Source organism: Limtongia smithiae, assembly GCF_038497785.1.
Source record: "Limtongia smithiae strain NRRL Y-17922 unplaced genomic scaffold V1518scaffold_12, whole genome shotgun sequence".
NCBI classification, from domain to species: domain Eukaryota; kingdom Fungi; phylum Ascomycota; class Lipomycetes; order Lipomycetales; family Lipomycetaceae; genus Limtongia; species Limtongia smithiae.
In genome coordinates this window covers 293,572-319,575 of record NW_027117633.1, presented here as the reverse complement: position 1 = coordinate 319,575, position 26,004 = coordinate 293,572, and the positions used below count along the sequence as shown (strand labels likewise).

The 26,004-nt window shown below is 53.9% G+C and overlaps 11 protein-coding genes across 11 annotated transcripts; 6 read left to right on the top strand and 5 right to left on the bottom strand.

The window, feature by feature from the left end:
* The first annotated feature begins 93 nt into the window (after nt 1-93).
* On the top strand, nt 94-1,313 carry V1518DRAFT_421887 (uncharacterized protein). The gene is made up of 6 exons (XM_066905325.1): nt 94-227; nt 285-340; nt 409-548; nt 602-998; nt 1,050-1,106; nt 1,155-1,313. Exons 1-6 carry the CDS (start codon nt 205-207, stop codon nt 1,217-1,219), a joined length of 738 nt encoding a protein of 245 aa, XP_066757698.1. The 5' UTR covers nt 94-204; the 3' UTR covers nt 1,220-1,313.
* Nucleotides 1,239-2,531, bottom strand: V1518DRAFT_421884 (WD40-repeat-containing domain protein). Its single transcript, XM_066905324.1, has 3 exons — nt 2,061-2,531; nt 1,919-2,010; nt 1,239-1,865 (listed from the first exon to the last, which is right to left on the bottom strand). The coding sequence occupies exons 1-3, from the start codon at nt 2,503-2,505 to the stop codon at nt 1,293-1,295; spliced, it is 1,110 nt and encodes a 369-aa protein (XP_066757697.1). The 5' UTR covers nt 2,506-2,531; the 3' UTR covers nt 1,239-1,292.
* Nucleotides 2,532-2,930: 399 nt separating this feature from the next.
* Nucleotides 2,931-4,662, top strand: V1518DRAFT_421882 (kinase-like domain-containing protein). Its single transcript, XM_066905323.1, has 5 exons — nt 2,931-3,143; nt 3,199-3,384; nt 3,494-3,565; nt 3,616-3,700; nt 3,748-4,662. Exons 1-5 carry the CDS (start codon nt 3,003-3,005, stop codon nt 4,467-4,469), a joined length of 1,206 nt encoding a protein of 401 aa, XP_066757696.1. The 5' UTR covers nt 2,931-3,002; the 3' UTR covers nt 4,470-4,662.
* V1518DRAFT_421880 (histone-fold-containing protein) lies at nt 4,484-5,603 on the bottom strand. Its single transcript, XM_066905322.1, has 4 exons — nt 5,165-5,603; nt 4,994-5,104; nt 4,808-4,935; nt 4,484-4,753 (listed from the first exon to the last, which is right to left on the bottom strand). The coding sequence occupies exons 1-4, from the start codon at nt 5,406-5,408 to the stop codon at nt 4,724-4,726; spliced, it is 513 nt and encodes a 170-aa protein (XP_066757695.1). The 5' UTR covers nt 5,409-5,603; the 3' UTR covers nt 4,484-4,723.
* Nucleotides 5,604-9,049: 3,446 nt separating this feature from the next.
* Nucleotides 9,050-11,167, top strand: V1518DRAFT_429282 (ferric reductase like transmembrane component-domain-containing protein; the record flags this gene model as incomplete). The annotated part of the gene is made up of 2 exons (XM_066906122.1): nt 9,050-9,516; nt 9,565-11,167. The coding sequence occupies 2 exons, from the start codon at nt 9,050-9,052 to the stop codon at nt 11,165-11,167; spliced, it is 2,070 nt and encodes a 689-aa protein (XP_066757694.1).
* Nucleotides 11,168-11,375: 208 nt separating this feature from the next.
* V1518DRAFT_421872 (uncharacterized protein) lies at nt 11,376-13,068 on the top strand. The gene has a single exon (XM_066905321.1). It carries the CDS (start codon nt 11,386-11,388, stop codon nt 12,964-12,966), a length of 1,581 nt encoding a protein of 526 aa, XP_066757693.1. The 5' UTR covers nt 11,376-11,385; the 3' UTR covers nt 12,967-13,068.
* Nucleotides 12,982-14,826, bottom strand: V1518DRAFT_421870 (uncharacterized protein). Its single transcript, XM_066905320.1, has 2 exons — nt 13,298-14,826; nt 12,982-13,247 (listed from the first exon to the last, which is right to left on the bottom strand). The coding sequence occupies exons 1-2, from the start codon at nt 14,786-14,788 to the stop codon at nt 13,053-13,055; spliced, it is 1,686 nt and encodes a 561-aa protein (XP_066757692.1). The 5' UTR covers nt 14,789-14,826; the 3' UTR covers nt 12,982-13,052.
* A 122-nt stretch (nt 14,827-14,948) lies between these two features.
* V1518DRAFT_387280 (Mad3/BUB1 homology region 1-domain-containing protein) lies at nt 14,949-18,245 on the top strand (the record flags this gene model as incomplete). Its single annotated transcript, XM_066901713.1, has 1 exon — nt 14,949-18,245. The coding sequence occupies exon 1, from the start codon at nt 14,994-14,996 to the stop codon at nt 18,243-18,245; it is 3,252 nt and encodes a 1,083-aa protein (XP_066757691.1). The 5' UTR covers nt 14,949-14,993.
* Nucleotides 18,246-18,373: 128 nt separating this feature from the next.
* Nucleotides 18,374-18,792, bottom strand: V1518DRAFT_407263 (uncharacterized protein; the record flags this gene model as incomplete). The annotated part of the gene is made up of 3 exons (XM_066901987.1): nt 18,374-18,457; nt 18,514-18,524; nt 18,582-18,792. The coding sequence occupies 3 exons, from the start codon at nt 18,790-18,792 to the stop codon at nt 18,374-18,376; spliced, it is 306 nt and encodes a 101-aa protein (XP_066757690.1).
* A 2,304-nt stretch (nt 18,793-21,096) lies between these two features.
* Nucleotides 21,097-23,007, top strand: V1518DRAFT_457536 (ZIP zinc transporter-domain-containing protein). Its single transcript, XM_066906576.1, has 7 exons — nt 21,097-21,160; nt 21,240-21,440; nt 21,503-21,602; nt 21,656-21,723; nt 21,772-22,342; nt 22,394-22,648; nt 22,699-23,007. The coding sequence occupies exons 2-7, from the start codon at nt 21,306-21,308 to the stop codon at nt 22,854-22,856; spliced, it is 1,287 nt and encodes a 428-aa protein (XP_066757689.1). The 5' UTR covers nt 21,097-21,160; nt 21,240-21,305; the 3' UTR covers nt 22,857-23,007.
* V1518DRAFT_387279 (p115 like vesicle tethering protein) lies at nt 22,885-25,877 on the bottom strand. Its single transcript, XM_066901712.1, has 2 exons — nt 25,352-25,877; nt 22,885-25,299 (listed from the first exon to the last, which is right to left on the bottom strand). Exons 1-2 carry the CDS (start codon nt 25,706-25,708, stop codon nt 23,104-23,106), a joined length of 2,553 nt encoding a protein of 850 aa, XP_066757688.1. The 5' UTR covers nt 25,709-25,877; the 3' UTR covers nt 22,885-23,103.
* Between the last annotated feature and the right edge of the window lie 127 nt (nt 25,878-26,004).

The following is a 26,004-nucleotide window of genomic DNA, read 5'->3' as shown; positions in this document are numbered from 1 at the left end:
TGATCGATGATTGAGGGTTGGAACGACACGTGGGTTAGGGTATGTGGACGCGTTTGTTCGCGACGAGGCGCGAACAAACGCAAACCTGCATCAGGCGTATCCTTAGCACATTCAAGACTGTTTCGTTCGACACTCCAGCCGAGAATTGTCACGGAACTGTGCTTTTAAGTTATCATTCGTGCCGACAGATTATACAACAGGACGATGGCCGACAAAACCCAAGCAGCGTATGTAACAGTCTAAGCGTGTTTGACATGCGTGTGACTTAACTAACCGAAGATCAGCTTCGCGGAACTGGCAAAGTTGGAGATTGAATTCGAAAAGGCAGACCTTGAAATTGGTAAGTTTTGTTACCTTGAGTGAGAGAGGCCAGCGCTGAGAAGTGCATAGACTGATACTCCAACACAGCAAAGTACTCGGCAAAGCTATTACAGCCGCTATACGAACAACGGAAAGCGATCGCGAGTAAGATCGAAAAGTTCTGGCCACTCGCCATCGAGCAGCTTGGCGATGAGATTGATCAGTACTTTACGCCGCAGGACGCTGAGGTATTTTGCACTTGTGGCGCTTTGAAGTGTGCTGGATACTGACGGCGTGGTAGTTGATTGATTTCCTGGAAGCGATCCACCTGGATCGAGATGCGGCAGATCCGCGTACGTTCACAATTACATTCACCTTTAAGGAGAACCCGTTCCTTGAGACCCTCGTCCTTGCGAAGACATTCTCCTTTGTGCCCAAGGACATTGTCGACGGTGAGGAGGAGGAAGACAGCGAGGACATCACAGAGGCGGGACGGATCATGTATAAGTCGACCAAGGTTCCCATCGTGTGGAAGAAGGGCAAGGAGTTGACGGCGCAGAAGCCCGGCGCACCGGTTAGTTTCTTTTCGTTTTTCGATTGGGTTAATGATGAGGCGGGGAAAGATGTGTTTCCCAAGGCGCATGAGGTCGCAGTTGTGATTGCGGACGAGCTATATCCGAATGCGGTGAAGCTCTTCAGTGAGTTGTTGCTTTATGTGACGAGACTGTGCAGATGCTAACGATGTCTAGCTGAGGCGGTTAACGAGGAGGATGACGGCGAGGAGGACGAAGAGATTGATCTTGAAGGTACGAATAGTCGTTTGGCATTTCGAGCTGGTGACTAACGGTATATAGACGAGGACGACGACGATGACGAAGAGGAGGACGACGAGCCTCCCAAAAAGCGGGTTAAGAAATGAGTAATTCGCACTCGAAAAGTTCAATGTATTCACGTATGTGATATTAAAAATGCAGACTATATTACATGCGGCATCACTTTAGAGATGCTTCCCAGACGTTGATGTTGCCGTCGTCACCGGCGGTGAGAAGTAGCTCGACGGGCTCGGTTAAGCTATCTGATTGTTGTCGATACTGCCTCGTCCATAAGACGGAGTTGACTTCAAAAACGGAATGCGCGTCGTGCTGCTGTGTGACGATGGTCCAGGTTCCTTTTTCGGTTTCTTCGTACACGACCAGTAACCCGTCGCCACCGACGGATGCTATCCGGCCGCTGATCCCGCTCCACGCAACTGAATATATAGGCCCCATATGCGCAGCAGGGAGTACCGCTTCTTGTACCCAATTCTCGGATACTGGGTCGGATCTGAATGTGGACGGGATATCTCTCGGTCCACGCAGTCCGGAGACAGACACGCGCGTCCACACGCGTACGGACTCGTCAGCGGAGCAGGAGACGATGCGGGCGCCGTTTTCGGGGACGCGCTTGTCAAAGTCGATGCACCAGACGGTGGAGGTGTGGCCAACGATCTCGGCGGCGCAAACCCAGTCGTCGTCGTCTTCGCGCCAGAGGCGGATTGCGTCGTCGTAAGACGCGGATGCCAGGAGCTGCAACGTTAGTGCTGTGCGATGTAGAGGGGTCATGAGGAACAGGGACATACGTTTTCTAGAGGGTGCCAAACGACGTGCTTTACGTCTTGCGCGTGTTCTTGGAGGACTGCAACGCATTCGAATTCCTCGTTATCGTCGTCGGCTGTGCATGTTAGCATGCTAACTGAAGCAGAAGCAAAGACGCAAACCCACCCTCCCATATCCAAACGGTTTTGTCTCTGGAACACGACGCAAGAAATTGGCCATCCCCAGACCACGCTACGCTCTTGACCTCATTCTCATGCCCCTCCAAGCTTGCAACAAACTCCCACTCCTCAAGTCCGCCCTCGTCGTCCGAGTCACCGTCCTGAATGTCCATGCCTTCGCCACGCACCCAGACACCCACAGTCCCATCGAAACTAGCAGTCGCCAACACTACCTCCTTGCTGTACTCGGTGGTGGGCTTCCACGCCAGCGCGCGCACGCTGCGCTTGTGGTTGCCGTCGAGCGAGGCAAGTGGGAGAAAGTTTGTGAGTGAGAAGACTTGTGCAGAGTTGTCGGAGGTGGCGGCGGCGAGGAGTGGCAAAGATGGATGTGCGGCCAGGTGCCACACGCGGTCAGCGTGGGCGGGGAGGGTGCGGGCGTGTTTGAGTTGCATTTTGCGGTGGGTGGTGTGGATGGTGGGGTGGGGAAGGTAGTGAATTATATCATGAAGAACTGCAGGGCCTGCAGAGGCCGCTGTAAAATGCAGGATGAACGTCGCGACTACTGATGCTGCAAGAACGCGGGAAGCAGAACTGAGCACTTGATTCCGAGCAGCCAAATATTTATCTTCGGTGGCGATTTGAGACTGTGTGCTCTTCGCTGGCGCAGAGTGTTCTGTGCCGTCGTGGGAACTCGGCCGTTGGCAGAGTTCGTGGGCCTGTACGCAGGCGATGCGAGATGCGATGAGCACTGTTCAGGTACCGAGAATCCGGCAGTATCAGGCGCGACCACTTTGGCGGGATCCGTACTCTGGTCCCCAGCATCTGCTCGCAATCAATGCCGTGTTCGCACCCACGTTCGTGTGATGTTCATCCTCCTCTTTACCATTCCTCCTTTCCTCCCCCTTCCTCTCTCAACGTCGATACCCCCCTCACAATATCCTGCACCATCATGTCTGACTCATCTTCTCTCTCCCCCAACATCTCACCGGTCCCTGCCATTGGCTCCGCTCTCTACTCCTTCTATGGCAAGCTTTCCAACCAGCCCCCCACCTTCGACAAGAAGGCTTCTTACAAGTTCGGCAGAGTTCTCGTGCGTATCCTCTTTCTTCTGCGGTCAATTGCGTTGTATGTTAATCTCTAAGTAGGGTGCCGGTACTTATGGAGTTGTCAAGGAGGGCACCCACATCGCCGACGGCGAGCTCGTTGCGATCAAGGTCATTATGAAGAAGAAGGTCAAGGGCCAGGAGGCCATGGTCGCCGAAGAGCTCAATCTCCTGCGGCAGCTTAACCACCCCAACATTGTCGGCTTTCGCGACTGGTTTGAGTCTAAGGTGCGTTGTGTTCCCACTTCTCTGGCGAGGCGAGAGTACAGGCGGCGTGGCGTACGGATGTACTTACGACACGCATCTGTGACATATGATCTGACTTGGTTTTGTGCAGGATAAGTACTATATCGTTACACAACTTGCGTGCGGCGGTGAGCTTTTTGAGCGCATTATCGAGCGCGGAAAGGTAATTGTTTCATTTGTGTTGTCGCCGTAAGCGTTGCTAATCACGACCAGTTCACCGAACAAGATGCCGTACAGACCGTTAAGGAGGTCCTCGGTGCGATTGCATATCTCCATCAGCTCAACATCGTTCATCGGGGTATGTCTCCCACATACATACCCAAATATTGACATTAACAATTCCAGATCTCAAGCCCGAAAACTTGCTCTACCTCACCACAAAACCTGACTCCCCGCTCGTGCTCGCTGATTTCGGCATCGCAAAGACCCTCTCATCCGACGACCAGGTGCTCAGCACTATGGCGGGTTCATTCGGCTACGCCGCCCCTGAAGTTCTCATGCGGAGTGGCCACGGCAAGCCCTGCGATATCTGGAGTCTGGGCGTCATCACCTTCACCCTTCTCTGCGGCTACCTCCCCTTCCGCAGCGAGACTTCCGAGGAATACATCCTCGAGGCGCGCGAAACCGGCGTTCTCTTCAGCTCGCGGTATTGGTCCGGCGTGTCTGACGACGCCAAGGACTTCATTCGGCACATGCTCAAGTTTGACCAGGACGCGCGATGGACGGCGGACCAGCTCCTGCAACACCCGTGGATCTCTGGCACGAGCGCAACCGCAAATGATTTGCTGCCTGCAATCCGTGAGGGCTTCAACGCGCGCCACAAGTTCATCAAAGCAATCGAGGCCGTGCGCTTGGCAAACCGGATCAAGGCGCTCGGTTTTGCGGACGACGACGACGATACTATTCCGCAGTCAGACTCCCTCGCAGTGCCCTCGGCTGCTGCCGGTGAGCGACGTCCGTCATTTGGCCGCGGGGGGACGGCATCTATGATCTTTCAAGAGGTTGTCAAGGCTGCATCCCGGGTAAACCATGCGACCCATGACGACGACACGACAAAATCCACATAATTTGTGCTTTTTATATATCTCTTTTTGGCTTATAATAGTTTTGTAGTATCAGAGACAATTGCTCGAGAACGTTATAGTAATATACGAACGGTCTAGAGTTAGCTTGTGATATATACTGTATTGCGCAAACCCGTGAACCAAAATACAAACAAAGCACAGATTTTGTTCTCAAATTAAATAACATAAAAGAGCTACCGCCGTAACAAAATAATAATACACACCCCCGTCGACCGGAGGGAAGAAAGGCATTTCTATCACTTCGGCGCTGATCGACTTGCAATGAACTAGATAGAGTTAGTCAGTGAACGTAGATGATGAAGTAGTGGCGGGAGACATACTTCTCTGTACTTTGCTAAATAAATTTTTAGCGTCTCTGAATAATTCTCAAAACCTAGAGAGGTCATCGCGAAAAGAATGTCCTCGCCGTTGACTGTTTTCCGTTTCTCGGCGGAGCATTTCTCGGAAGCTAAGATTGTTGTTAGTATCACTGTGAGATGACGATATGAAGTGAGTATGAAAAGTACCTTCGCTTGTGATGAAGGATATAAACTCGCTAACGCATTCCTGCATACACTCCTTCGCCTCTTTTGATATCTTTGCGTTCTCAGGTAACGCCATCTTCATAATTCTTGCCACTGTAGCACAGTCAGCACTTGCACACAGACACTCCCCACACACGGAATTAAAATACGCACCATTTGCTATGGGAAGCCATTTATCCTGTTCTTTAACTTCATAATCACCGTGAAACGTTCCCATCCCGTTCGCGCCGTCCATCTCGTCCACACCGTTCACGTCGACGTTTATCTGATCCACGACGCCCATACCCACTACACCACCCACGCCAACGCCGGGCACGCCAACGCCTCCCTCACCAACGCTGCCGTTCTCGGTATCAAGCATGTCGAGAATATTCGCTATCCCGTCGTCGGTCTCCATTTGTGTACTATTCAAGTGTGTGCCGGTTGCTGATGATAATTCACGCCGCCTGCTGCGCAGGATATCGTATATATGCTGTTGCTAACGTACTCCGTGGTGGCCGCTCGACAACACGTACAGCGTCGCGATCATGGAACTGAGGGGTCGGGGTGGCAAGCACGCGTCGATGTACGCTCGTCAATACTATCTTTTCGGTGCTGGAAGGCGCGAACGCGCAGGGTTCAAAGTACAAGAACCTTACAATCTTACAGCTCCTTTCTCCCAGCACGCGTGCTCTCCGCCCGTGTCATCGCGGCCTGCTTGATCGAGATTTTGCACTGCTAGGTGCAATACGATTTGTTGGCAGTTGACTGGTTGCTGCCTCACCACTGGTGTGTATATCGATTGCAATTTGATTAGAATATTTACGTCGCGTCTTGATCTAGGACAACATACGATTTCGCTGATGGCAGTACCACATTGATAGTACTGTCCCATCTGTTACGGCCCGCCAACGCTGATATTGTGAATTTACATGTAGTGGTGCTATGATATGAGTATTGTTGATAAGCACGCTTTGGATTGCTCGAAGACCTGATTCATGCTCGACGTCAGTTTCTCATCGCGATGTGGAACTGCGTCATCCTGCTTATACCAGTTTCATAGACTCTGATTTCTCATTCCTGCTTGAGACCATCGCCTACAATTGTGCATCTGAATGTACTATTTGTGTATAGCTTTCTGACTCTGTCATTTCGCTATAGACTCACATGCATTGATATAGTGCGTCTGTTCTGTTCGAGAGCTGTACAGTGAATAGCAAGACTCATGATTGTTGACTGGCATTGGAATGTTAGAGGGCAATAGAAGTGCATAATTCTGTTCTGTAGCAGTGCGGCCCATGGGCATTGAGAATGTGAGCAAAGCGTCCAAACGCAAGACGCAAGCGCATATCGTGATTCGACGGCTATTGACCCGCAGTCTATATTATAGCGAATCCAAGATCCTCCCATAATAATTCTAGTCTGCACTTATGTGCACAATTGTCTCTATCAATACCTGTCTGCCCAGACATTGTACACATGGTCTCTTCTACCTTTCTTGTGGCGTGTTTGCCTCCCCGCTTTACATACGATGATGCGAAGATGAGTCAAGCCAGTCATTGTTCGTGGCGAACTGGATGGCGGGAACTAGTCTCGTTAGTAGCAATGGAAATCGATGTATGATAAACTTACCGGCGTGATGCTTCATTTTGAATTAAGCTTGTTTTTGTGGTGTTTCAAGCCACACAACAGCTTGCTGGCTTCGGATCTTGGTGAGGACTATTGCAGTTCGATAAGGAAAGCCGGACTCTGTGCATGTGAAGTGTCGCACTCGCGAGATGGGGAATCAAAATGAATGAATCACCGCGCATGCCGCGCTGTGTGCCTTGCGATGCATTCGAGCCTTCAATGCGCGTAGCTGGTTCAGATGTTAAACTACCACTTGTATAACTTGTAGCTGTATGCAATCTAGCAAACGCAATAGAACTACAGTTCTGACGCCATTTTGTCACGACCTGATTTGTCGTTAATTCACGGCCTGTCACTTTGCAAAGTTGGACCTGCACGGCACACGTTTACAAGTGGCGCGGTCCGAGCGCTGATGCGACAACGATTGTGCAAGATTTCTCGTTGCGCTGTCGAACTCGAAACTTCGAAAGTCACAGCACAAGCACACACTGGTAGTCAGAGGGAACAAGCTACAGAGGAAGCAACAACTGATCGTGGACAATGCGCTTGCCAGACGATTTCAAGCAAGCCAATAGCACCACCGAACCGCATTGTGTGGTGGCGTGCCAGACAAGAAAAATGAAACGCGTGGAATGGGGATCCAAGCGTGGGAAAGTCTAGACCTAGTTAAGCGGAAGTCTAGACTTTGGCAGCATCATGAAGAAGGAGCGAACGTTATGTCCGTCGCTGCAAGTTTGATATCCTGGACGCGCTAACAAAAGCTTGGCCTTGTGCTAAGAGTGTAGTCTACTCGTCGGACTGCTCGGCGTCCGCGAGGCCGGGGCGTACAAGTGAGATTTTTCGCCAGCTTAAGGGTCCCCACGCGCCCGATGTCGCGAGCTTGTCGGCGTTGCAAGTTGCGCTCCTCTCTGGATATTTTCGAGCCCCAGCCAGGAACAAGAGCAAGTTATACGCGTTTCACGGTTACATGGGCACACCGCAGATTTTTGGCAGTTGCGCGTCTAGCCCGGCCCCCTCCCACGAAGTGCGCTGGCGAGATTTAATCTGATTTGCGCACGATCATCTGATAACCAAAGTTAAACAGTCCCGCCCGCACTCCGCGAGCGGTAGACGGTGTTCGGGTGTGACACAGGCCGAAAAATAAGCTTATGTGGCGAAACAGTTAAGTAGTCTAGGCAAGACAAAGTTGTCGCCTCAGCGCAACGGCTGATTGAAAATGCCGCTGCAGTGGTGGACACCGGACACTGGAAGTTGCTGCCGGCGGTTTCCCGAGGACATCACAGATGCCCGCAGCTGCATCCGGTGCAGGGCGTGGATGAGCATCGCGACATGAAGCGATTATCTGATATAGGATAGATAGGAGTGACGCCGGAGGCGGAGTTGAAAATTCGGCGTAACCCGAGGTGGTCTGTGTTACCCGAGAGTTTTGCAGAGGAAGAAGAGGGGACAGGAGGGACGAAGGGTCGCAAGAGAAGAGCGTCTTCCCGTGCGCTTATGGGCTCACGAGCGGGATTTTCTACAGACCTGGCCGGGGTTGTTCGTACAACAAGGATTGTGGTGGTTCTTCACTCTGGCGATTTTCAGGAGTAGTAGTGAACTAGTGCCGTCGTCCGCGCCGCGCGAAGATGGCAACAGGGTACCGTGTTCTGGATTATCAGATGCACGCGCCACCGCGAGAACTTCTTCCAGGGAACGCGCGATTATTTGCAGCTACGAGGCGGCGATGGGAGTCTTGGCGATCACGCGAACTGCACCGCTTGTATTCTAGGCTTCGTGCGCTCGGGGTCGTATGCTCATGGCCGCTGCTGTTGATACGCTGATTGTCGGTTCAACACCGCGCCAAGATTGAGAATGCCTGGCAATATGACACCAAAGACGAGAAGGCAAACTCGCACTAGTGTCTTGGATGGCGAAGGAGCTAGACAAAGGGACAATATGGCCACGCAATTCGTGAAGCTTTAGCGAGTGCGAATCATGTGCCATGGCGCACTAATATGCTTGTGTCTGACAGACAAGAGGTACACGGTTCATCGCCACGCACTTCGCGCCTAGCTATGCAGAAACTTGCGGAGGGAGTCCGCGTCCACGATTTGAAACCAGCCAACGCGAATTCGGTGTGCTGAAGACTTGAAGGACGTGCCCGGTGCTTCCCCTTCGAGCTAGTCTCTCGCTCTCTGTTGTGCGTGCCCCCGCATGGTACACGCGCAGCCGGCTCGGCGCGCGCCGTGCTGGCGACATACGCCTGCCCACCTGTGGGGAGTGCACAAGGATGGCACCTGCAGAAGCGTCGGACTCCGCATCTGATTTGCTGCAAAATTCGCGCTGCCGCTGATCGCAGTTCATCTGACGCTGTTATATATACTCTGTCTCCATGCTATTGCGTTCTTGATTTCTGACTACTGCGATACCCCTCCTCACATCTTCCCCGCTATGAGATTGCTTGGAGCTTCTTTCTCGCTTCTGGCATCCGTGCTACTGCTCGCGCGCGACGCGGCAGCTTGGAACACATGGAACGAAGAGTGGGCGTGCCTTGAAGGCGTCAGTGCAGTTGTTACCTACATGGGCTATGCAGCTTTGGACTACGAATCGGCGTGCGTGGACGATAAGTTGCTGGCGTCGTTTATGGACTGCATGTACACGAATTCGCCGAAGAAGGTAAATAGTATCTGGTCGTGGATGACATACGAGTGCGGCGACTACGGCTTGGTCACGAATGAGACGCTGCTCAAGTACATCTACGAAAATGCGACTGAGACAGGGTGGATTGTGCAGCTTGACACGTTGACGCCGGGAGAGACCGTCGACGCACCGGTGACGGTGAACCAGACTATTTACGAAGAGTCCTTGAAGTATTACAAGGTCCTTTACGGCGAGATTAACAATGGTACATGGATGGGGTAAGTCATTCTCGTTCATGAAATTGAGTTAATGCTGACTATGTGCAGAGAAGGAATGATTGGATACTGGTGCCTGGTCATGCTAGTTGGTATCATCTGGTCGTTGGCGAATCGCATTGCTCCGAACGCCATGATTAACGTGAAGATGAACTTTGTGCGGAAACACGTTGTGCTGCCGGCTACCGCGGGCAAGAAGCACAGCAAGCCGTTGGCATTGCTTGGCTTCGTTCCGACGCGGGTGCAGTCCCTCATTGTGTTTTTCCACTGCTTGTTGAATCTTTTGCTGATTTCCATCGGATACCACCGGTACTACCCAAACATCTACGACGTGAGCATGAGGGAGCAGGCAGTCGTGTTCTTGTCACACCGCACGGGGTTGATTGCGTTTGCGCAGATTCCACTTGTGTTTTTATTTGCGTCTCGGAATAACCTGTTGATCTGGGCGACGGGCTGGTCGTTTGACACGTTCAACGTGTACCATCGGTGGATCTCACGGACGATGTTCATCAACGCACTGATTCACTCTGTGTGCTGGACGATCGACGGTATTGATGGGGACTATCTGGCGTCGGACTTTTTGGAACCATACTGGATTTACGGCGTGTTGGCTACGGCTATCGCGGGCGTCATGGTTGGGCTTGCGTGGCAAGTGCTACGTCACTGGACATACGAGATCTTCCTAGCGATTCATATTTTTCTAGCCGTGTTCTTTATCGTGGGATGCTACGTGCATGTGAACATCGACGAATTTGGGTACACGGAGTGGCTCAAGGTGTCGATTGCGTTATGGTGCTTTGACAGACTCGTGCGTTTCGTGCGAATTGGGTTGAACGGCGGGCTGTTGAAGACGCCGTTCGAGCTGCGTGGCAAGGACGTGTTCCGCGCGCGGATCAAGCAGAGCAAGACGTGGGCATTCTTCCCCGGTGCACACGTGTTTGTGTATGTCATGGTGCCGACCGGATTCTGGGAGTCGCATCCGTTTACCGTATTCCAGTCGAACTTACCGGGCGAGGAGGATAGCATCATCTTGCTTGCTAAAACACACAAGGGAATCACCAAGACGATCGCGAACAGACTCACGAAGGGCGGCGGCACGGGCGACTTGCGGGTGTTTGTGGAGGGTCCGTACGGGCACCACCACCCGGTGGAGAAGTTCGGCACGGTGTTGCTCATCGCGGGCGGCATCGGTGTGACGGCGATTCTGTCGTACGCACAACAGCTGAAGCAGTTTAACAAGTCGGGCCAGCACGTGATTGTACGGTGGGTTGTGCACGATGAGGATGCCCTGGCGTGGATTCCGCACGAACTTGAGCAGTTGCTCGGCGGGGCCAGCAAGATTGATTTCGAAATCTACATGACTACGGCACGGAATGCAGGCGGCAATGCTGGCAACAAGGACAAGCTGGACGAGTCGGACGAAAAGTCGTCCGACGAGGAGAACTTCGACGCGCGCAGGATCACGGAGATCACCTATCGTCGGCCAGAGATGGAAGAGGTTGTGGGCGAGGTGATCAGCGCTGCGAACGGGAGCGTGGCCGTACTGGTATGCGGTCCACCAGCGATGAACGACGACGTGCGCGCGAGCGTGGTGCGGCACATGGAGGCGGCGCCGGGGAAGGTGGAGTATTTCGAGGAGGCGTTTGCGTGGTAGTTTTCGTGGCTTGTAGGCAACAATAGACGAGCGAGTGAGCCGCAATACTGGTTGTGCCCTAACCCCACGAGCGGGCTGCGCAATGACGCAGAGCAGGGGCTTGTGTTGTGTGCACGAACATCGCCGCATGCGGCACGCGCGGATCACGCCAGGATCACCACTACTTAAGGCCCCACGAGCCCCCTTCTTCTCCCCCTTTCCTACTTCCCCTCATCACAATGCAGAACGCTGAAGTTCCTCCCGGCCTTGCCGCCGCCGCTCCAGAGAACACCACTAGTGGCCTCCACAAGGAGTACCTCCCCCTCGAGACCTCCGATCCCACCGTCTTTCTTCTTGGCCGTCTAGAGTCATGGCGTCACCTCACCCAGCTTCTGGAGGACTACGTCGCCGCCCAACACGCACTCTACCATGAGACCGCGCACAACTATGACAAGATCACCCGCACTATCCAGGACGTCCCGCACTTTAATGCCGTGCATACCGCTGAGGATGCCGCCGCAGAGGCTGCCTCGAGCGATGCGGCGCCCGCGCACGGCGGCATATCCGGCGGCTTTTTTGCGCTCCGTGAACAGTCCGAGGCCACGCTTAATGCCGCAGTTGAGTGCGAAAAGTCCATCAAGCTGTCCGTGATCCCCCAAGTCGAGCGCTTATCTCACGACGTCAAAGAGCACATTAAAGGGCTTCGCTCGAACGGTCTCAAGGACTCCAAGGAAGTCGAGAAATGTCGCGCGGCCACGCAAAAGGCCATCGAGGCGCTCGCGCAGAGCACGTCCTCCTTTGGCAACTTCGCCGTCAAGCCTGAGGCCGCTAAAGACCCGTACGTACTCTGGCGTACGGCGATGCACGATCTCGACGCGCAGCTGCTGAAGGAGAATATCCAATGGGACTCGCTCCTGACCATCCAGAAGGACTTCAAGACCTTTGAGTCTCACATCGTGCAGGGCATCCAGCAGACCTTCTCGTTACTCTCGCAGTTTCAAATCACCTTCTGGGACGCGCAGCGCGATGCATCTGGCGCGATAACCAACGCCTTCACTGCTATCCCCGAGGACTTTGAGTGGTCCGCCTTTGTCGAGTCATCCAAGGGTATCCTCGCGGACCCCGCCGCGCCGAAGCGTACGATCGACCGCATTACGTTCCCTAACAAGGACCACGAGGCCACTGTCGCACTCATCGAAGGCGTCGTTCAGCGCAAGGGCACAATGACCCTCTCCAAGACCTACAACTCGGCGTACTACGTTGTCACCCCCGGAAAGTTCCTGCACCAGTTCGCATCCAAGGACTACGTGCAGAACCCTGATCCCGAACTCTCGCTGTATCTGCCCGACTGCAACCTCGGCGCTGCGTATTCCGCCGAGAGCGGTAAGAACAAGTTCAAGATCACCGGCAAGGACGTGCTCAGCACCATCGGTCGCAAGCACACTTACGAGTTCAAGACTGCCACGTACGAGGATCTGCAAAAGTGGTGGGGCGTGATCAACGAGGTTGTCACCTCGGGCAATAAGGTGCTCTCACCGCGCGGTACCATGAGCTCAACCTCGTCTGAAGTCCCGGCTGCCGCCGCCGCTGCCGTCGCCCCAACCGCTGCTCCGGTCGCTGCCGCCCCTGTTCAGGCTGCTCCAGTCGAGACCGCGGTCGTTGATACCGTGCCTGTTGCGGTCGCCCCGGTCGAGACCGTGCCTGTCGAGGTCGTCGCACCAGTCGAAGCAGCACCCGCTGAGGTTGCTGCTACCGAGCACATCACTCTCGCCGAGCCCAAGGTCGGTGCCTTCGCTGCCGAGACGGACGCGGTTGTCTAGTGTAACATTAAGTATCTTTAATCCCATGTAACATCTAGTGCTTGTTTGTATTTCGTCTGTTTTGGACATGTAATAACACAATTGAATTACTTATTGAGAAAATTCTCATAGCCGAAGGTTTCGAGCTTTGTAGCCTTTGTCAGGACTTCCTTCTCAATGTCGGCGAAGTACTGCTCCAGCTTGAGCTGGTACTTCGGCATGAATATCGCGAGGTTGCGGATGGCGAGCAGCGCCGCGTTGGTCGCATTGTTTATCGCAACGGTCGCGACGGGGATGCCTCTCTGCAACTCGTAAGCCTCTATTTCGCTCAGCACACACATCAAATACATACCGGCATCTGAACAATCGAATGCAACGAATCCACCCCGTCAAGGGTACTCCCCTTCACGGGAACACCAATCACTGGCAAGGTCGTCATCGCGGCTACCATACCCGGTAAATGTGCTGCGCCGCCCGCGCCAGCGATGATGGTCTTGAGGCCCCGCGCGGCGGCCTGGGTCGCGTACTTGCTCATGCGGAACGGCGTGCGGTGTGCGGAGACGATCGTGATCTCAAAAGGCACGCCGAATTGGTCGAGAATGCGGGCGCCGGCGGCCATCACGGGGAGATCGGAGTCGGAGCCCATGATGATACCGATGAGAGGAGACGCTGAGGAGGAGAGTGAGGTGGTGTTGGTGGAGGCAACGCCTTGTATCCGTGCGAGGCGGGTTTTGCATTCATCCATGCTTCCTGCCACAATGTTAATGTGTCCCATTTTCCGTCCCGGCCGCGTGGTTTTGCCGTATAAATGAATAGTGGCACCGCGGGTCGTCAACGCGCGTTTGCAGAACTCGAGTTCGGAGTTTGGTTGCTCGCCACCGAGGATGTTAAGCATGATGGCGTTCGTCGACGGGGTTGACATTATTAAGCCGTCCTTGGGAATTGGCAGACCGAGAATGGCGCGAATGTGCGCTTCGAATTGCGAGGTCGCACACGCGTCGATGGTGTAATGACCCGAGTTATGCGGGCGCGGCGCGATTTCGTTCAGAAGAATAGAGTGATCCTCCAGCAAGAACATCTCCACACCGTACACACCGGCGCCCGCAAGTGTGGCAATAGCCTGCTCCGCAAGGTACCGTGCCTTGGTCTGCACCGAATCCGGCACGCACGCGGGCGCGAGCACGAGGTGGCAGATGTTGTTCTGCTGCACCGTCTCCACCGTGGGATACGAAGTCACCGTGCCGTCGCGCTCGCGGAGCACCATTACCGCGAGTTCTTTCGTAAACGGTGCCCACTTCTCGGCATACAAAGGCCGATCGTGCAGAGTTGCCAGCGCGGTGGGGATGTCGGCTTCGCTTGAGACGACGATATTACCGCGGCCGTCGTAGGCTTGAGTGCGCGACTTGAGCATGTACGGGTATCCATAGCTTTTGGCAACATCTAGTAGCGCTTCGGACGTGCTTTCAATAGAGACGCATTCCGCAGTCGCCATACCGTGCTTGATAAGGTGTTCCTTCTGCAGATACTTGTCCTGAATCAACTTAATCGTCGCCGGCGCAGGGTGTATCTCGAGCTGCGGCTTCTCCTTCTCTAGCTCAACCAGCACGTCTGCGTTAACATGCTCAATCTCGACCGTCAACACGTCGACCTTGTCCGCCAGCTCGCGAACCGCAGCAGCGTCGGCGAAGGAACCGGTGACATGGGCATCCGAGGTGCGGATTTGCTTGGCGGGCGCGTTTTCGGCGTCGAGGATGAGTGTGGTCACGTCGAGGCGTGACGCGGCTTCAACTAGCATGCGGCCGAGCTGGCCACCACCAAGGATTCCAACCGTGCGTGAGTCCATTGCTTGTGTTCTATTGGTGTCGGTTAAGTGTGGAGTGGACTAGGAGCTAGTCGGCTCCGGGCTTTGAAAAATTTAAAGTTTATATGCACTCTCTCCCAACGGCACGTGATACATAGTAGTTTCCCCGGCAACGTCGCTGTTGACTTTCGTTCTGCGAACGCGCACAATCGTGCCTTGCACGTTTCGCGGTTTTTGTTGCAGCACCATGGCATCCGACGGAGTGGTGCTATTTGACATGTTTGAGCACCAGAAGGAAAATATCGCGCCGCTGGTAGAAGGCCGTTCAGCGGCAGCGCTGGCGAAAGCGTTCAGCTACGCCTCCCTGGCGTCCGACGGGCGCGGTAGCACATTTGCTCTCGAACGCGAGGAGTTTGAGCGGCGCATCAACGAGTCTGAGGATCTCGATGATCCACTGGAGGTGTGGATTGAGTACATCACCTGGACGCACGAGAAGTTTCCGCAGGGCGCGAGCGCAGAGAGTGGACTTGTCGAGTTACTTGAGCGGTGTACGACGCAGTTTGCGAGCACGGGCTATTACGCCAACGACCCACGGTATCTGCGGATCTGGCTCGAGTATGCGAGGTACAACGACAATCCACGCGAAGTGTTCTCGTTTTTGTTTCAAAAGGGAATCGGTGCGCAGCTGGCTACCTTTTACGAGGAGTACGCAAAGTATCTTGAGTTGTTGGGGCGCAAGCACCAGGCGCAGGAGGTGTACGTCCTCGGTATTGAGAACCAAGCAAGGCCGGTAGATCGGTTGCGCAGGCGGTATGAACAGTTTGTCGAGCGGGTGGAATATAACCCGCCAGATCCAAATGAACCGCGATCCCCCGCGATGCAGGTCGCACGCCCAGCCCTGGCGACTAAGGAACTCACCATACTCGACCGCGATGCGAATCTGCTACAAGCTGCTGGCACATCTACACATGAACGACCGCGACAGCGGGAGAAGATGGCAATATTCGTGGATCCCGACGACAGCGCGAGTGGTAAGGTCGAGCAAGGCGCTGGTGGGTGGGAGACGATAGGCAGTATAGCGGAGCGGCGGAAGGAGAACACGATCGCTTCGCGACCACTCGCAGGCGAGATCATGCATATGCAGCGACCACAGCAGCAGCATGCAGTGTCAGCGAAATTATCAATATTCAGAGACTCATCCGCTGCAGCTGCACCAGACGGGGCGACTTTGAGACCTGCGCCGACACCGGCGGTGACGGGACAGAAGCCGAAGCGGGCAGAAAGGTTTGTGGTTAATTTGGATGCGATATACCTGGATGGACATGACGAGGAGATGTCCTTTGAAGAGCTACGCTGGCATGCGCGGCAACGACAACTACAGCGTGAACAGGAACGCGCGCGCGAACATCAGCGTGCGCAGCAGCAGATGTTGCAAGCGCGAGCGATGGAAGCACAGCGGCAGACGCCTATGAAGAACGTCACGCAAAGCATGCCGTTGAAGGATTCGCCTGAGATCAGGAGGAGACCGGCGTCGCCAACGATGACGGTACATACGCGAGCAGCTACGGATGAGATTTACGATTTGTTTAATCAGCCGCTGAAATGTGACATCGACGCTGTAGAGCCTCAGGGTGTGGCTGATAGCGATGAGGATGAGGATGATGACGACGATGATGATGACGACGCCGAGGAGGACAGCGACGAGGATGAGGATGAAGAGGAAGAGGAAGAGGACGAAGAAGATGAAGACGATGTAACACAACCACCTGCCATGTGTGACAAAGATAGCACAAGCGAGAATCAACACTACGAGCAACACGCGAACGATGAGAATATCCCCCAACAACAACCTCCTCTTCTCCCGGCAACACCACAGCAAGAACGCATTCCTGTACCTGGTAAAGACCGATTCAAAATTGCAATGATGACTCCAATCGTCGAGACAACAGAGTCCATCGCAACAATCACTCGCACAGCCGTACATCGAAACAACAGATTCCTAGAGCACCTTGACGAAGAAGGCGCATCCTCGTCGCCGTTTACTGAACACCCGCCCGAGCGACATGCGCCGGTACCGTATTTCCCCAAGTTTGCGGTTACGTCGACGACGAATGTGTGGGATAATGCGCCTATTGTAAAGGACATGCTGGTGAATCCTATGGAGGAGAGTATTCGCGCGACGATTCTGGAGAATGCACATCCGGGCATAAGTTCGTTTGCGGGATATTTGAACCACAAAGGGAAGACGTTGGGAAAGTGCGACGTGCTTGCGAAGGTGTCAAAGGCGAGTAAGCGCTCTTCAGGCACATTGGCGGCGGACACGGATGTTGTGCTCGGACACTCGACGTATCATTTCCGACGAGTACTCGGCGAAGGCGCGTTTGCTCCGGTGTATTTGTTTGAATCCGCGAGCACCGACGATAAGGACGCAGAGAATATTATTCCGGATGGGAGCCGCTTGTGCGCGATCAAAATGGAGCAGCCATCGAACGCGTGGGAGTTCTACGCGCTCAGAGAAACCGAGAGGCGCTTGACCACGACCGCATGCGCACCTAACTTAGCGCAAGACGTGCGGATGCGCGCGTTGGATTCGATTATACGCGCACAGGAATTGCACACGTACGGAGACGCGTCGTGTTTGGTTATGGAGTACAATGACCAAGGCACGATTCTCGACATTGTGAACTTGTTCAAGGCCGACAGTGTCAAGACCGCATCCTCGCCGGTGCTTGGGCTTGATGAAGGGCTCGCAATGTTTTTCACAGTCGAGTTGCTGCGCACGGTCGAAGCGCTGCATGGGGTTGGCATTCTACACGGCGATCTAAAGCCGGATAACTGCATGGTCCGACTCGTTACAAAGAGCGGGAAGTCTACGGCAGCGCTCTCGCTTCCCGACTCCGGCAAATTGTCATCCGCATACATCCGTACAGGCGAGAATGGGTGGCGGACAAAGGGCATCTCGCTGATCGACTTTGGCCGTGCGATTGATTTGACGTCGTACCCACGTGGTGTGCAATTCATGGCGGACTGGAAAACATGCGAGCAGGATTGCGCGGAGATGCGCGAGCTGCGGCCATGGAGTTACCAAGTCGATTACCACGGGCTTGCGAGTATAGTGCACATGCTGTTATTTGGCAAGCACATCGAGACCATGGCAGACGCGAGTGCTGCGAGCGGTCGGCGGAAGCGGTACCGCGTCGCGCAGGGGTTTAAGCGGTATTGGCAGCAGGACATGTGGAAGGAGTTATTTGACTTGTTGCTGAACTCTGCAGCGGTCAGGGTAGAGCAAGCGCGGGACGAGAACGCGGAGGATGCGTTTGGTGGGGCTGGGGACGTAGACAAGGCGTTCCCGGTGACGCAACGACTCAGACAAGCGCGGGCGAGAATGGAGGCGTATCTTGAGGAGAACAGCGAGCGCGGTGGCGGGACGTCGTTGCGGATATCGTTGCAGCGCATGGAGGCTTTGATTCTCGCGGAGAAGAGGAAAAGCGGGATGTAATATATAGCATAAATGTGTAGTTAGGTAGATGGATATCATTATACAAATGCATTTCTAATGGAGAAATGGTGGGGCGTGGCGCTGCCGCGGGGATGCATAGGGAGGAACGTGTATATTTATGAGCGAGACTACCACACGCTGAGGACGCTGCCGGAGGTAGCACCGAGAGCAACGAAGAGGGCGGTCGCGCCGATGTATCCGAATGTTCGTGGCTATCGAGCTGTTAGCGTTCTGAGACTGAGGGATCAGTTCGTAAGTATATGCGTACAGTGAAGAGTTCTATAGAGCATTCGTTAGTACATTTGTGGTATTAAACGGGAGAAGCGGAATACCCACCTCGTGCGGGATGTTCCTCCTCGCCGTGGTGATCATCGTGTCCATGCTCATCATGCGCGGCGCCATGGCCATGATGACTATCGTGCCCGTGGTCGGCAGAGTATGCACGGACGGCGCCGATACTGCTGGCCAGCATGAGTCGGGACGTGGGTAGAGCCGCAGAACGGCGTATACCAGCCAAGGCGGCTGATCGAGTGACTGTACTGATCATTTTGGCTGTGGTGAAGGTGTGGCGGGCGTGCAGGATAGACTGACGGTAGTTGCACTGTTGTTTGGTGATTATGAAGGTGGGCGTGTCGGCAATCTTCGAGGACGCGATTGGCTGGACATGAGTAGCAAGTATCACGTGCGAGGGTCTTGTAGGGTGCTTGTGAACCTCGACCCGCACGGCGGGACTGAAATTGGGTGCTGTCACACTGACTCTACCGATTTGATTGATGCTACATGGTGATGGAAGATTGACCTCGAGAATATTTCTGTTGACCGAATGCCGATGGCCTGCTGCTCTGTACCGCCGATATCATTTGTTGTTCGACTCAACAGTGAGGCACTTTGACAACAAAATTGATCTCCAGTTTGGGTTTCCTTGTGTCGACGGATCATTAATGATCTCCATCTGCGGTCTGTCTGCGTTATGCATTGCGAAGACACCATAAGATATACACCGGCGTTATTACTGGCGTATGCCTATCTGACGAGGGGTAGAGAAGAGACGAGTTTTGTGGGTGGAGGTCGCGTAGACAAAGACTAGGAAGAGCACGCACGAAAGACAGCATTAATTTTAAATCTAGTTCTGTCATTTGCTGCTTGACCCACTTACAGTTGATGATAAATGAGAGATCCCTGCGCGAACTGGGTTTATTTCTCGCAGACCTTGAAATCTTTGGGTCTGCTAGCTCTTGCAATGCTAATATTAAGATCGGAATATACTCCAACAATAACACGATTTAGGAAATAAATTTAAGATCATGCATTCACAACTGTTTCTGTGTAAGAGACACAGATACTCAATTGCCGTGAATGGTCGCATGCATACCGGCCGGCTCACTTCAGAGAGATCGAACTGCTCCGCACTTGTGCACGGCATAGTCGAAGTATATCTTTATCAAGTCTATGTATATATCCGATTGAGCGAGTCTGCCGGCAGGTAAGCAGCTGACTTAGTAGTTACGGAAGTGACGCGCTTGTGCGTCCCATAATGCAGACGTTGTTATGACAAATCTGCTTGCAATTGAATTTCGCTCGCGCTAGGTGCTAGCCTTTCCTTGCCAGCCGTTTGTATTATACATATGCTGAAGCATGAAGTTTTTATATTTGTACTTGAACCCATATTAGCCATCGCTCTGAATGTCATAGATTGAAAACGGCGCTCGCGAACTCTATATGTAGGCTGGAAATCTCCGCCCAGAACTTCTGCTGTGTCAGCCACTGTTCCACTACGGCTCTACCGCTTTTTTCCGCTATACCAACATAGCATATATCATCCATCACGTACGACCGGTAAGCTCGTATACGCACAGACGGTCTCTTATTGGACAAGGGCTCTGAAATTCTGGGCGATCAGTGACCCCTGCAGCTGAGTCAAGCTGCCGCGCCGTTAGGCCAGTTGCGCCCAGCGTGCACGGACTTCCGCCGGAGTGCTCAGGGGGTGAATTCTCACATCTCTCCCACAGCGAGTTGCTCTCTGCTCCATTCAAGACGAGCTTAGCAGCTGTTTGACTTTCAAGCAAGTTATAGATGACGCCTATCCATTGAATTTGCAAAATATTTGCGTCCGCGCGACGCATGCATTAGGGGACCATCATGCGGCCACGTTCTCGAACTGGAACTCGCAGCTGGCCATAGACATGCAGACACCACACCTCAAACATTTGAACATATTAAAAGGCAGTTCAAATCAAATGAACAAAGAAGATATAAACTTTCACTGTAGCTTTTGTCTACGAAGATTACAAGCCAGAGGCGACACGCTCAGCTGCGTGCAGTGGTCGTACTTCTCAACATGGAAGCCGCAATTTCGAGTACACTACGCTGTCCGAATGTCTGTACAAAGAGGTGCATGCCACGCCTTTCTCTCCATCTGCAACAGCGCGTGCGCAGCATTCAGTAACACCACGACAACGCAACGCTCACCACCGCCATGGTATCAGCATGTCGTGAGCACTTTCAGCCCACTATACAATTGCACGGTCTCTACACACAATATTGCATGGACTACTACTTATATCTAGCAATACCACCAAACAAGTCACCTACTCGCTTATCGAACTATATCTTCTCGAGCGACGCAGTGTGTACCATTCAAAGCGCTAGAAGCGCGGTGTCGCCAAACCGTTAGACTCAGCTGCCAACGTAGTACTTAATTGAAGCTCTTCGCTCGTTGATCAAGATCATATTAAAATGCGCAGTAAACAAACTACGGCAGTACGGACTGTAAGCGCAGGGTTTTGTGCTGCGGCGGCGGGGGCCTCGACGCGACCGACGCGGCGAGGACCCCTGGCTACTCCTCTGCAATCCTCACTACTCGCTAGCCCACCTCATGGTCCGGGGCCACGTATGAACCGACCTTCTCGCGGACAGTATGTTTTCCCAACTTCTAACTATTGATTTTTCTCTTTGGCAATGGCCAGATCAGTCAATCTGCTAACACGGCCTAAGAACAGACTGCACACTTATACCAACCACTCCTCACTGCTCACCACCGGCACGCATTATAGATACACAATGCCCCGTTTCTCACGACCAGCATACCCCCTTCTTATTGCCGCGGTACTTGGATGCTGCGCTGTTGCGGCATCGGCACAGGTGCTTACCGACTCTGGCGGGTTTGATCTGCACTACATCGAAGAACAGTTGAAGGCGAGTTCCCTCTTGATCCCATTATTCACTTCCGTGGAAACTGACTCTGAGATGCGGCACAGACGTGTGAAGTCGTAAAAGAGCTTGATACGCTCAAAGCTAGTGCGCAGACTGAGGAGACTGGATTCGTGCAGCAAGCTTTCGCGGTGCTCTTCCCCTTCGGCACGTTTTCACCCCCGTCCCAATACTACATATCCAAATTCTAACGTGAATAGGTCCCGGCTTAAACGCAATTTTGGCAACTGCATATATCTCAGGCCCGCCTAACCTTTTCCTTGCCCTGGTAGTCTCCCCTCCCTCACCTTTCTATGTGCGCCGCTAACAACCGGAGATCCCACCAAATATTGACCCCTCTTCCCTCTCCATCCTCGTCGCCTTCGCGGTCGGCGGGTTATTAGGCGACGTGTTCTTCCATCTGATGCCGCAAACCTTCCTCGGCGAAAGCCACGACCCGGAACACGTGCAATTTGTGCTCGTCGAAGAACACCGAAACTCTTTGTTGGGTTTGGCTATCTTTTTCGGGTTTGGCGCGTTTATCATTCTTGATAAGTTAATGCGGATTTTTGGCGGTGAGGGTGGAGAACATGAACATGGACACTCGCATTCGCATTCGCACGAAAGCACACCCGCCGTTGCGACGACGACGGCTATAGAGGACGACAAGTCGACCATCGCGGATCGCTTGCGTAGTCGCAAGACCGCTGCCTCTACCACCATCTCTGCCCCCCCTCCGCCCGAACCAGCTACCCCTGAGGAACCAGGCGCATCGGTCAAACTTTCCGCGTACTTAAATCTCATCGCTGACTTCTCGCATAACATAACCGACGGTCTCGCCATCGCGGCCTCGTTCTACGTGAGCCAGAGCGTAGGTGCAACTACCACTCTCGCTGTTTTTTTCCATGGTGCGCATCCTTTCCCCCCAACGTGCTGTCAATACTAACCTTGCACGCCAGAAATCCCCCACGAGGTAGGCGACTTTGCACTGCTCATCCAGGGCGGCTTTTCCAAGTCAAAAGCCATGGGGGCGCAATTCATCACCGCCATTGGCGCGTTCCTCGGAACTTTTATCGGCATCGGGATTCAATACCTGTCTACCTATGGCGCCGTTGAGGACGAGAAGAATGTGTCACATTCTTCGCCTTCCTCGTCCTCGGGCTTGTTTGGAACGACCTGCACGGTAGGCGACTTGGTTCTCCCATTCACCGCTGGTATGCTCTCCCTTCGAACCTCCCCGGTGTTGCAATGCTAATCTTCCCAGGTGGCTTTCTGTACATAGCCACTGTCGGCGTGATCCCCGAGATCCTCGCCACCGACGCGCGCTTGACTAAATTCGGCGAGCTCAAAAAGGGCGTCTGGCAAGCCGTCGCAATGCTCCTCGGCGCCGGCATGATGTTTTTGATCTCCTGGACTGAGTAGACCCGCAACAAAAAAACGCACTGTTGTATAATGCCATAAATATTTACTTTTCATTAAAATGGTCCAAATATGTACAGAATCTTCTTCACTTATCATACATTGGTCCGCAAGACCTTCAAATCCTCCTTAAATATACAAAACTAAGTAAAGCAATTGCCCCGGGATATTATGCCATCAGTAGTTCCGCCGTTCCCAAATCATATAGTACACTTGAATCAGCTCTGTGTGTTGATATCGGTCTTAGTCATTATTCGCAATAGTCGGCCGAATTAGCGTCCGTGTCTGCGGTCGATGGGCGCAACGACGGCGACGGACTGCCAGGCAATCCATCCTGCAATCTCGAGACATCAGACAAATCCAGACTGGGGCGCTTAGAATCGCTGATTTGCAACTCAAGCAACTCCAGTCGCTGTCGAAGTTCCGAATTCTCCGCCTCAAGATCTCGCATGCGCTCGTCCGCAGCGACAGAGCTCATACGACTACCACGTCCGCCGTCACGTTCTGCGTCGCCACCAACGCCGCCGCCGCCGCTACTGATGTTACGGTGGTGTGAGAGCGAGTCGAGGTCGTGATACTTTTCAAACACAACCATCGGACTTGATAGAGGACTCACGGTGCCAGAATACGACGGCTCATCGGTTTCATCAGTGCGCGAGACGGTTTCGGAGTCATCGTGTCCACAATCCTTGACCACCCGAAACGCCTCGACCTGACCGCGCAGCGCCTCGATTTCCTTGCTCATGGCCTCCATCGTCTCAAGCGCAAGCTCATTCTGCGCGGCAATCACCTCTGGACTGATCGGATCTTGCGACGGGTCCTTGTCGAGAACCTTGAGAAGGCGGGAGTATCGGTCTTTGAAAAAGTCAACAAATATTCGGTGGAATAGCACATTGGGAAGACCAGATTCGTCGCGGACAGATTCGAGCATCTCAGAGGAATCAAAGTTGCGAATCGTGGGGTGGGCCCGCAACAGGCGCAGTCTCGCAGTGAACGCGTCGCGGCCAATCTGGCTCACGATGAGTCTGTGAAGCAATTGTCGCGAGTATGGTGACTGCGTTGTCGAGAAGCCGTAAAATGAGGCGACGAGGCACATGCACATTCCTTCTAGAATGACGTCATTGCCGGAAAACTGTGAAATCTGGGCGATAAGTGCTTTGACGACGACCTCGTTGCTGAGTAAATCGTCAATGGCGTCGTAGTCCTCGTACAGCCAGACCGACAGCAGCATAATGTAGCCCACGCCGATACGGATGTCGAGATGGTTCTGCAGCGCATACACAAGATTCATTGCCAGTTTCTGGATCGCAGTCTGCCCGGCATCGCCGTCATTCCCGAAAGGTTTCACCCGACGCGCGCGGTCTTTGAGATCCTGTCCGCCTTCAAGAATCTGCAGCAGAATAACACACGCGAACCACATCCGGTACGGATCAGTACGCACACCGACCTCCTCGTCAAAGATCACCCGGAACTCGCAGATCTGCCGATCGTTAGGCGGGTACGGACAGCTAAGCGCAGACTCGTAGTATAGCTTTGTCGACTCGTCGAGAAACAAGGTCCGCGAGAGGTTGTTGTGCGCAAAGTATCCCTCGAGACACATTTGTGCGCCAGCGCGGAGATCGAACGCGTGCACGGAGGAGGTTGAAAGAGTCCAGTCCACAAGGCCGCGTGTCACCGGGATCGTCTCTGCGAAGGTCTGTGTGTGGTTCATGTCGCCGAGCGTCGAGATGCGGATGTATGGTACGTCGATAGAGCTGAACGTCTGTTGAATGTCGTGGTTACCGCGGAGTAGATCGCCAGCCGCAAGCAGTGCAACAGCACGGACTTGCAGATCCGAGTTTGCTGAGAAGGCAAGGCGAAGCACACTCATGAAGATGCCGTCGTTGAAGAAGACGAGCTGGTTTGCTGAGGTCTGGGAGGAGTCTGGTGCTACAAAAAATCTGCAGATCTCAAGCACCATTGTGAGGTTGCGCACCATGAGCGGGTCGTTGCTCGGCGATGTCGATTCCGCCGAGAGCAGCGCAGCGAGCCTGGGAGTGCATTTTGTTTCCCGGAAGGATGTCTGATTCGACGAGTTGTATCGAAGTAGACACGCAAGTAGGGATAAATAGTCGCCGACGGTAGCGCCCCCGTCGATGCCGCCATGGTGCCCGACGATGTCGAAGATCTTGTCGAACGTGTTCTCAAATGCAATAAGTTTCTGTATCGCTACATTCCCATCCGCGAGGCGGACCAGTAGTTTGAGCACCTCGGTGCGGATATTGTCGCGCTCGTCATCGATGATGGCGACGATCTGCGAGACAGCCGCAGGGTTGGAGAGTACGCATTGCTTGACACGTTCGGGGCGGAGTGTGAGGATAGCAGACAACAGCTGGAGGGTATACACGCGGACGTAGAGGTCGTTGTTCTCAAGGATCGAGATGACCGACGCAATAGTCTCGTCCTTCTGGGAGGTTGTTAGCGTGAGACGGGAGAGGGGGGGGGGCACGAAGACGTACCTGCGTGAACGCGTCAGCGAGCCAGAGCGAAATGTAGTCGGTCTCGGAGTCGTTTGCGGCGCGATCGCGCACGAAAAGCACTAGTATCGTCTCAAGAGTAACCTTGACTGTCTCGGTGTCGAGCTTGTCCCGCACGAGCTCGTGCAGCAACGCGCGTGATCCGCGAGTGACCACGGCCTCGCGGTACTGGCGGCAGAAGCTCTTCAGGCCGAGCACGGAGGCGCGGCGATCCTCGACATGGATAGCGAGGGCAAGGCGCTCACAGAGGGTGGTGATGGTGTCCATCGCGGAGGTGGCAGAGGAGAGCGCGGACTTGCCGTGGGGGAAGAGAAAGAAGGAGGAGAGGAGGTCTGGCATGACGGGGGTGGCGGGTGGAGAGAGGGTGGGGGTGGCGTTTGCCGAGAGGAGCGGAGACAATGAAACAGACCAGCAGTGTCGACGTGCGTGAGAGAGGGAGGGAGGGAGGCAGAGAGGAATGAGGAGAGGGTGCCGGCTGTGGTGGGTGAGGGGTTGTGTAGAACGTGAGAAGGGCGGTGAAGTTTGCAGTATCGTCGCTGCTGCTGCATGCGGCGCTGCGACGCGTGCATTCAGCCTCCCTCCTCCGCCATCCTCATCTACGACTCCTACACTCTATCCTACGTACCATATTCCCT

What these genes read in the sequence shown, in the direction of transcription:
- V1518DRAFT_421887 (XM_066905325.1), top strand. Translation starts at nt 205, where the DNA reads ATGGCCGACAAAACCCAAGCAGC. An exon ending in GAATGCGGTGAAGCTCTTCA is followed by an intron (nt 999 to 1,049) that starts GTGAGTTGTTGC and finishes AACGATGTCTAG; the next exon opens with CTGAGGCGGTTAACGAGGAG. An exon ending in CGAAGAGATTGATCTTGAAG is followed by an intron (nt 1,107 to 1,154) that starts GTACGAATAGTC and finishes AACGGTATATAG; the next exon opens with ACGAGGACGACGACGATGAC.
- V1518DRAFT_421884 (XM_066905324.1), bottom strand. Translation starts at nt 2,505, where the DNA reads ATGCAACTCAAACACGCCCGCACCCTCCCCGCCCACGCTGACCGCGTG. An exon ending in AACCGTTTGGATATGGGAGG is followed by an intron (nt 2,011 to 2,060) that starts GTGGGTTTGCGT and finishes TAACATGCACAG; the next exon opens with CCGACGACGATAACGAGGAA. An exon ending in TTTGGCACCCTCTAGAAAAC is followed by an intron (nt 1,866 to 1,918) that starts GTATGTCCCTGT and finishes CTAACGTTGCAG; the next exon opens with CTCCTGGCATCCGCGTCTTA.
- V1518DRAFT_421882 (XM_066905323.1), top strand. Translation starts at nt 3,003, where the DNA reads ATGTCTGACTCATCTTCTCTCTCCCCCAACATCTCACCGGTCCCTGCC. An exon ending in ACAAGTTCGGCAGAGTTCTC is followed by an intron (nt 3,144 to 3,198) that starts GTGCGTATCCTC and finishes ATCTCTAAGTAG; the next exon opens with GGTGCCGGTACTTATGGAGT. An exon ending in GCTCAACATCGTTCATCGGG is followed by an intron (nt 3,701 to 3,747) that starts GTATGTCTCCCA and finishes TAACAATTCCAG; the next exon opens with ATCTCAAGCCCGAAAACTTG.
- V1518DRAFT_421880 (XM_066905322.1), bottom strand. Translation starts at nt 5,408, where the DNA reads ATGGAGACCGACGACGGGATAGCGAATATTCTCGACATGCTTGATACC. An exon ending in ATGGCTTCCCATAGCAAATG is followed by an intron (nt 5,105 to 5,164) that starts GTGCGTATTTTA and finishes ACTGTGCTACAG; the next exon opens with TGGCAAGAATTATGAAGATG. An exon ending in ATCCTTCATCACAAGCGAAG is followed by an intron (nt 4,936 to 4,993) that starts GTACTTTTCATA and finishes CAACAATCTTAG; the next exon opens with CTTCCGAGAAATGCTCCGCC.
- V1518DRAFT_421872 (XM_066905321.1), top strand. Translation starts at nt 11,386, where the DNA reads ATGCAGAACGCTGAAGTTCCTCCCGGCCTTGCCGCCGCCGCTCCAGAG.
- V1518DRAFT_421870 (XM_066905320.1), bottom strand. Translation starts at nt 14,788, where the DNA reads ATGGACTCACGCACGGTTGGAATCCTTGGTGGTGGCCAGCTCGGCCGC. An exon ending in ATTCGATTGTTCAGATGCCG is followed by an intron (nt 13,248 to 13,297) that starts GTATGTATTTGA and finishes TACGAGTTGCAG; the next exon opens with AGAGGCATCCCCGTCGCGAC.
- V1518DRAFT_457536 (XM_066906576.1), top strand. Translation starts at nt 21,306, where the DNA reads ATGCCCCGTTTCTCACGACCAGCATACCCCCTTCTTATTGCCGCGGTA. An exon ending in CTAACCTTTTCCTTGCCCTG is followed by an intron (nt 21,724 to 21,771) that starts GTAGTCTCCCCT and finishes TAACAACCGGAG; the next exon opens with ATCCCACCAAATATTGACCC. An exon ending in TCTCGCTGTTTTTTTCCATG is followed by an intron (nt 22,343 to 22,393) that starts GTGCGCATCCTT and finishes CTTGCACGCCAG; the next exon opens with AAATCCCCCACGAGGTAGGC.
- V1518DRAFT_387279 (XM_066901712.1), bottom strand. Translation starts at nt 25,708, where the DNA reads ATGCCAGACCTCCTCTCCTCCTTCTTTCTCTTCCCCCACGGCAAGTCC. An exon ending in TCGCTGACGCGTTCACGCAG is followed by an intron (nt 25,300 to 25,351) that starts GTACGTCTTCGT and finishes ACAACCTCCCAG; the next exon opens with AAGGACGAGACTATTGCGTC.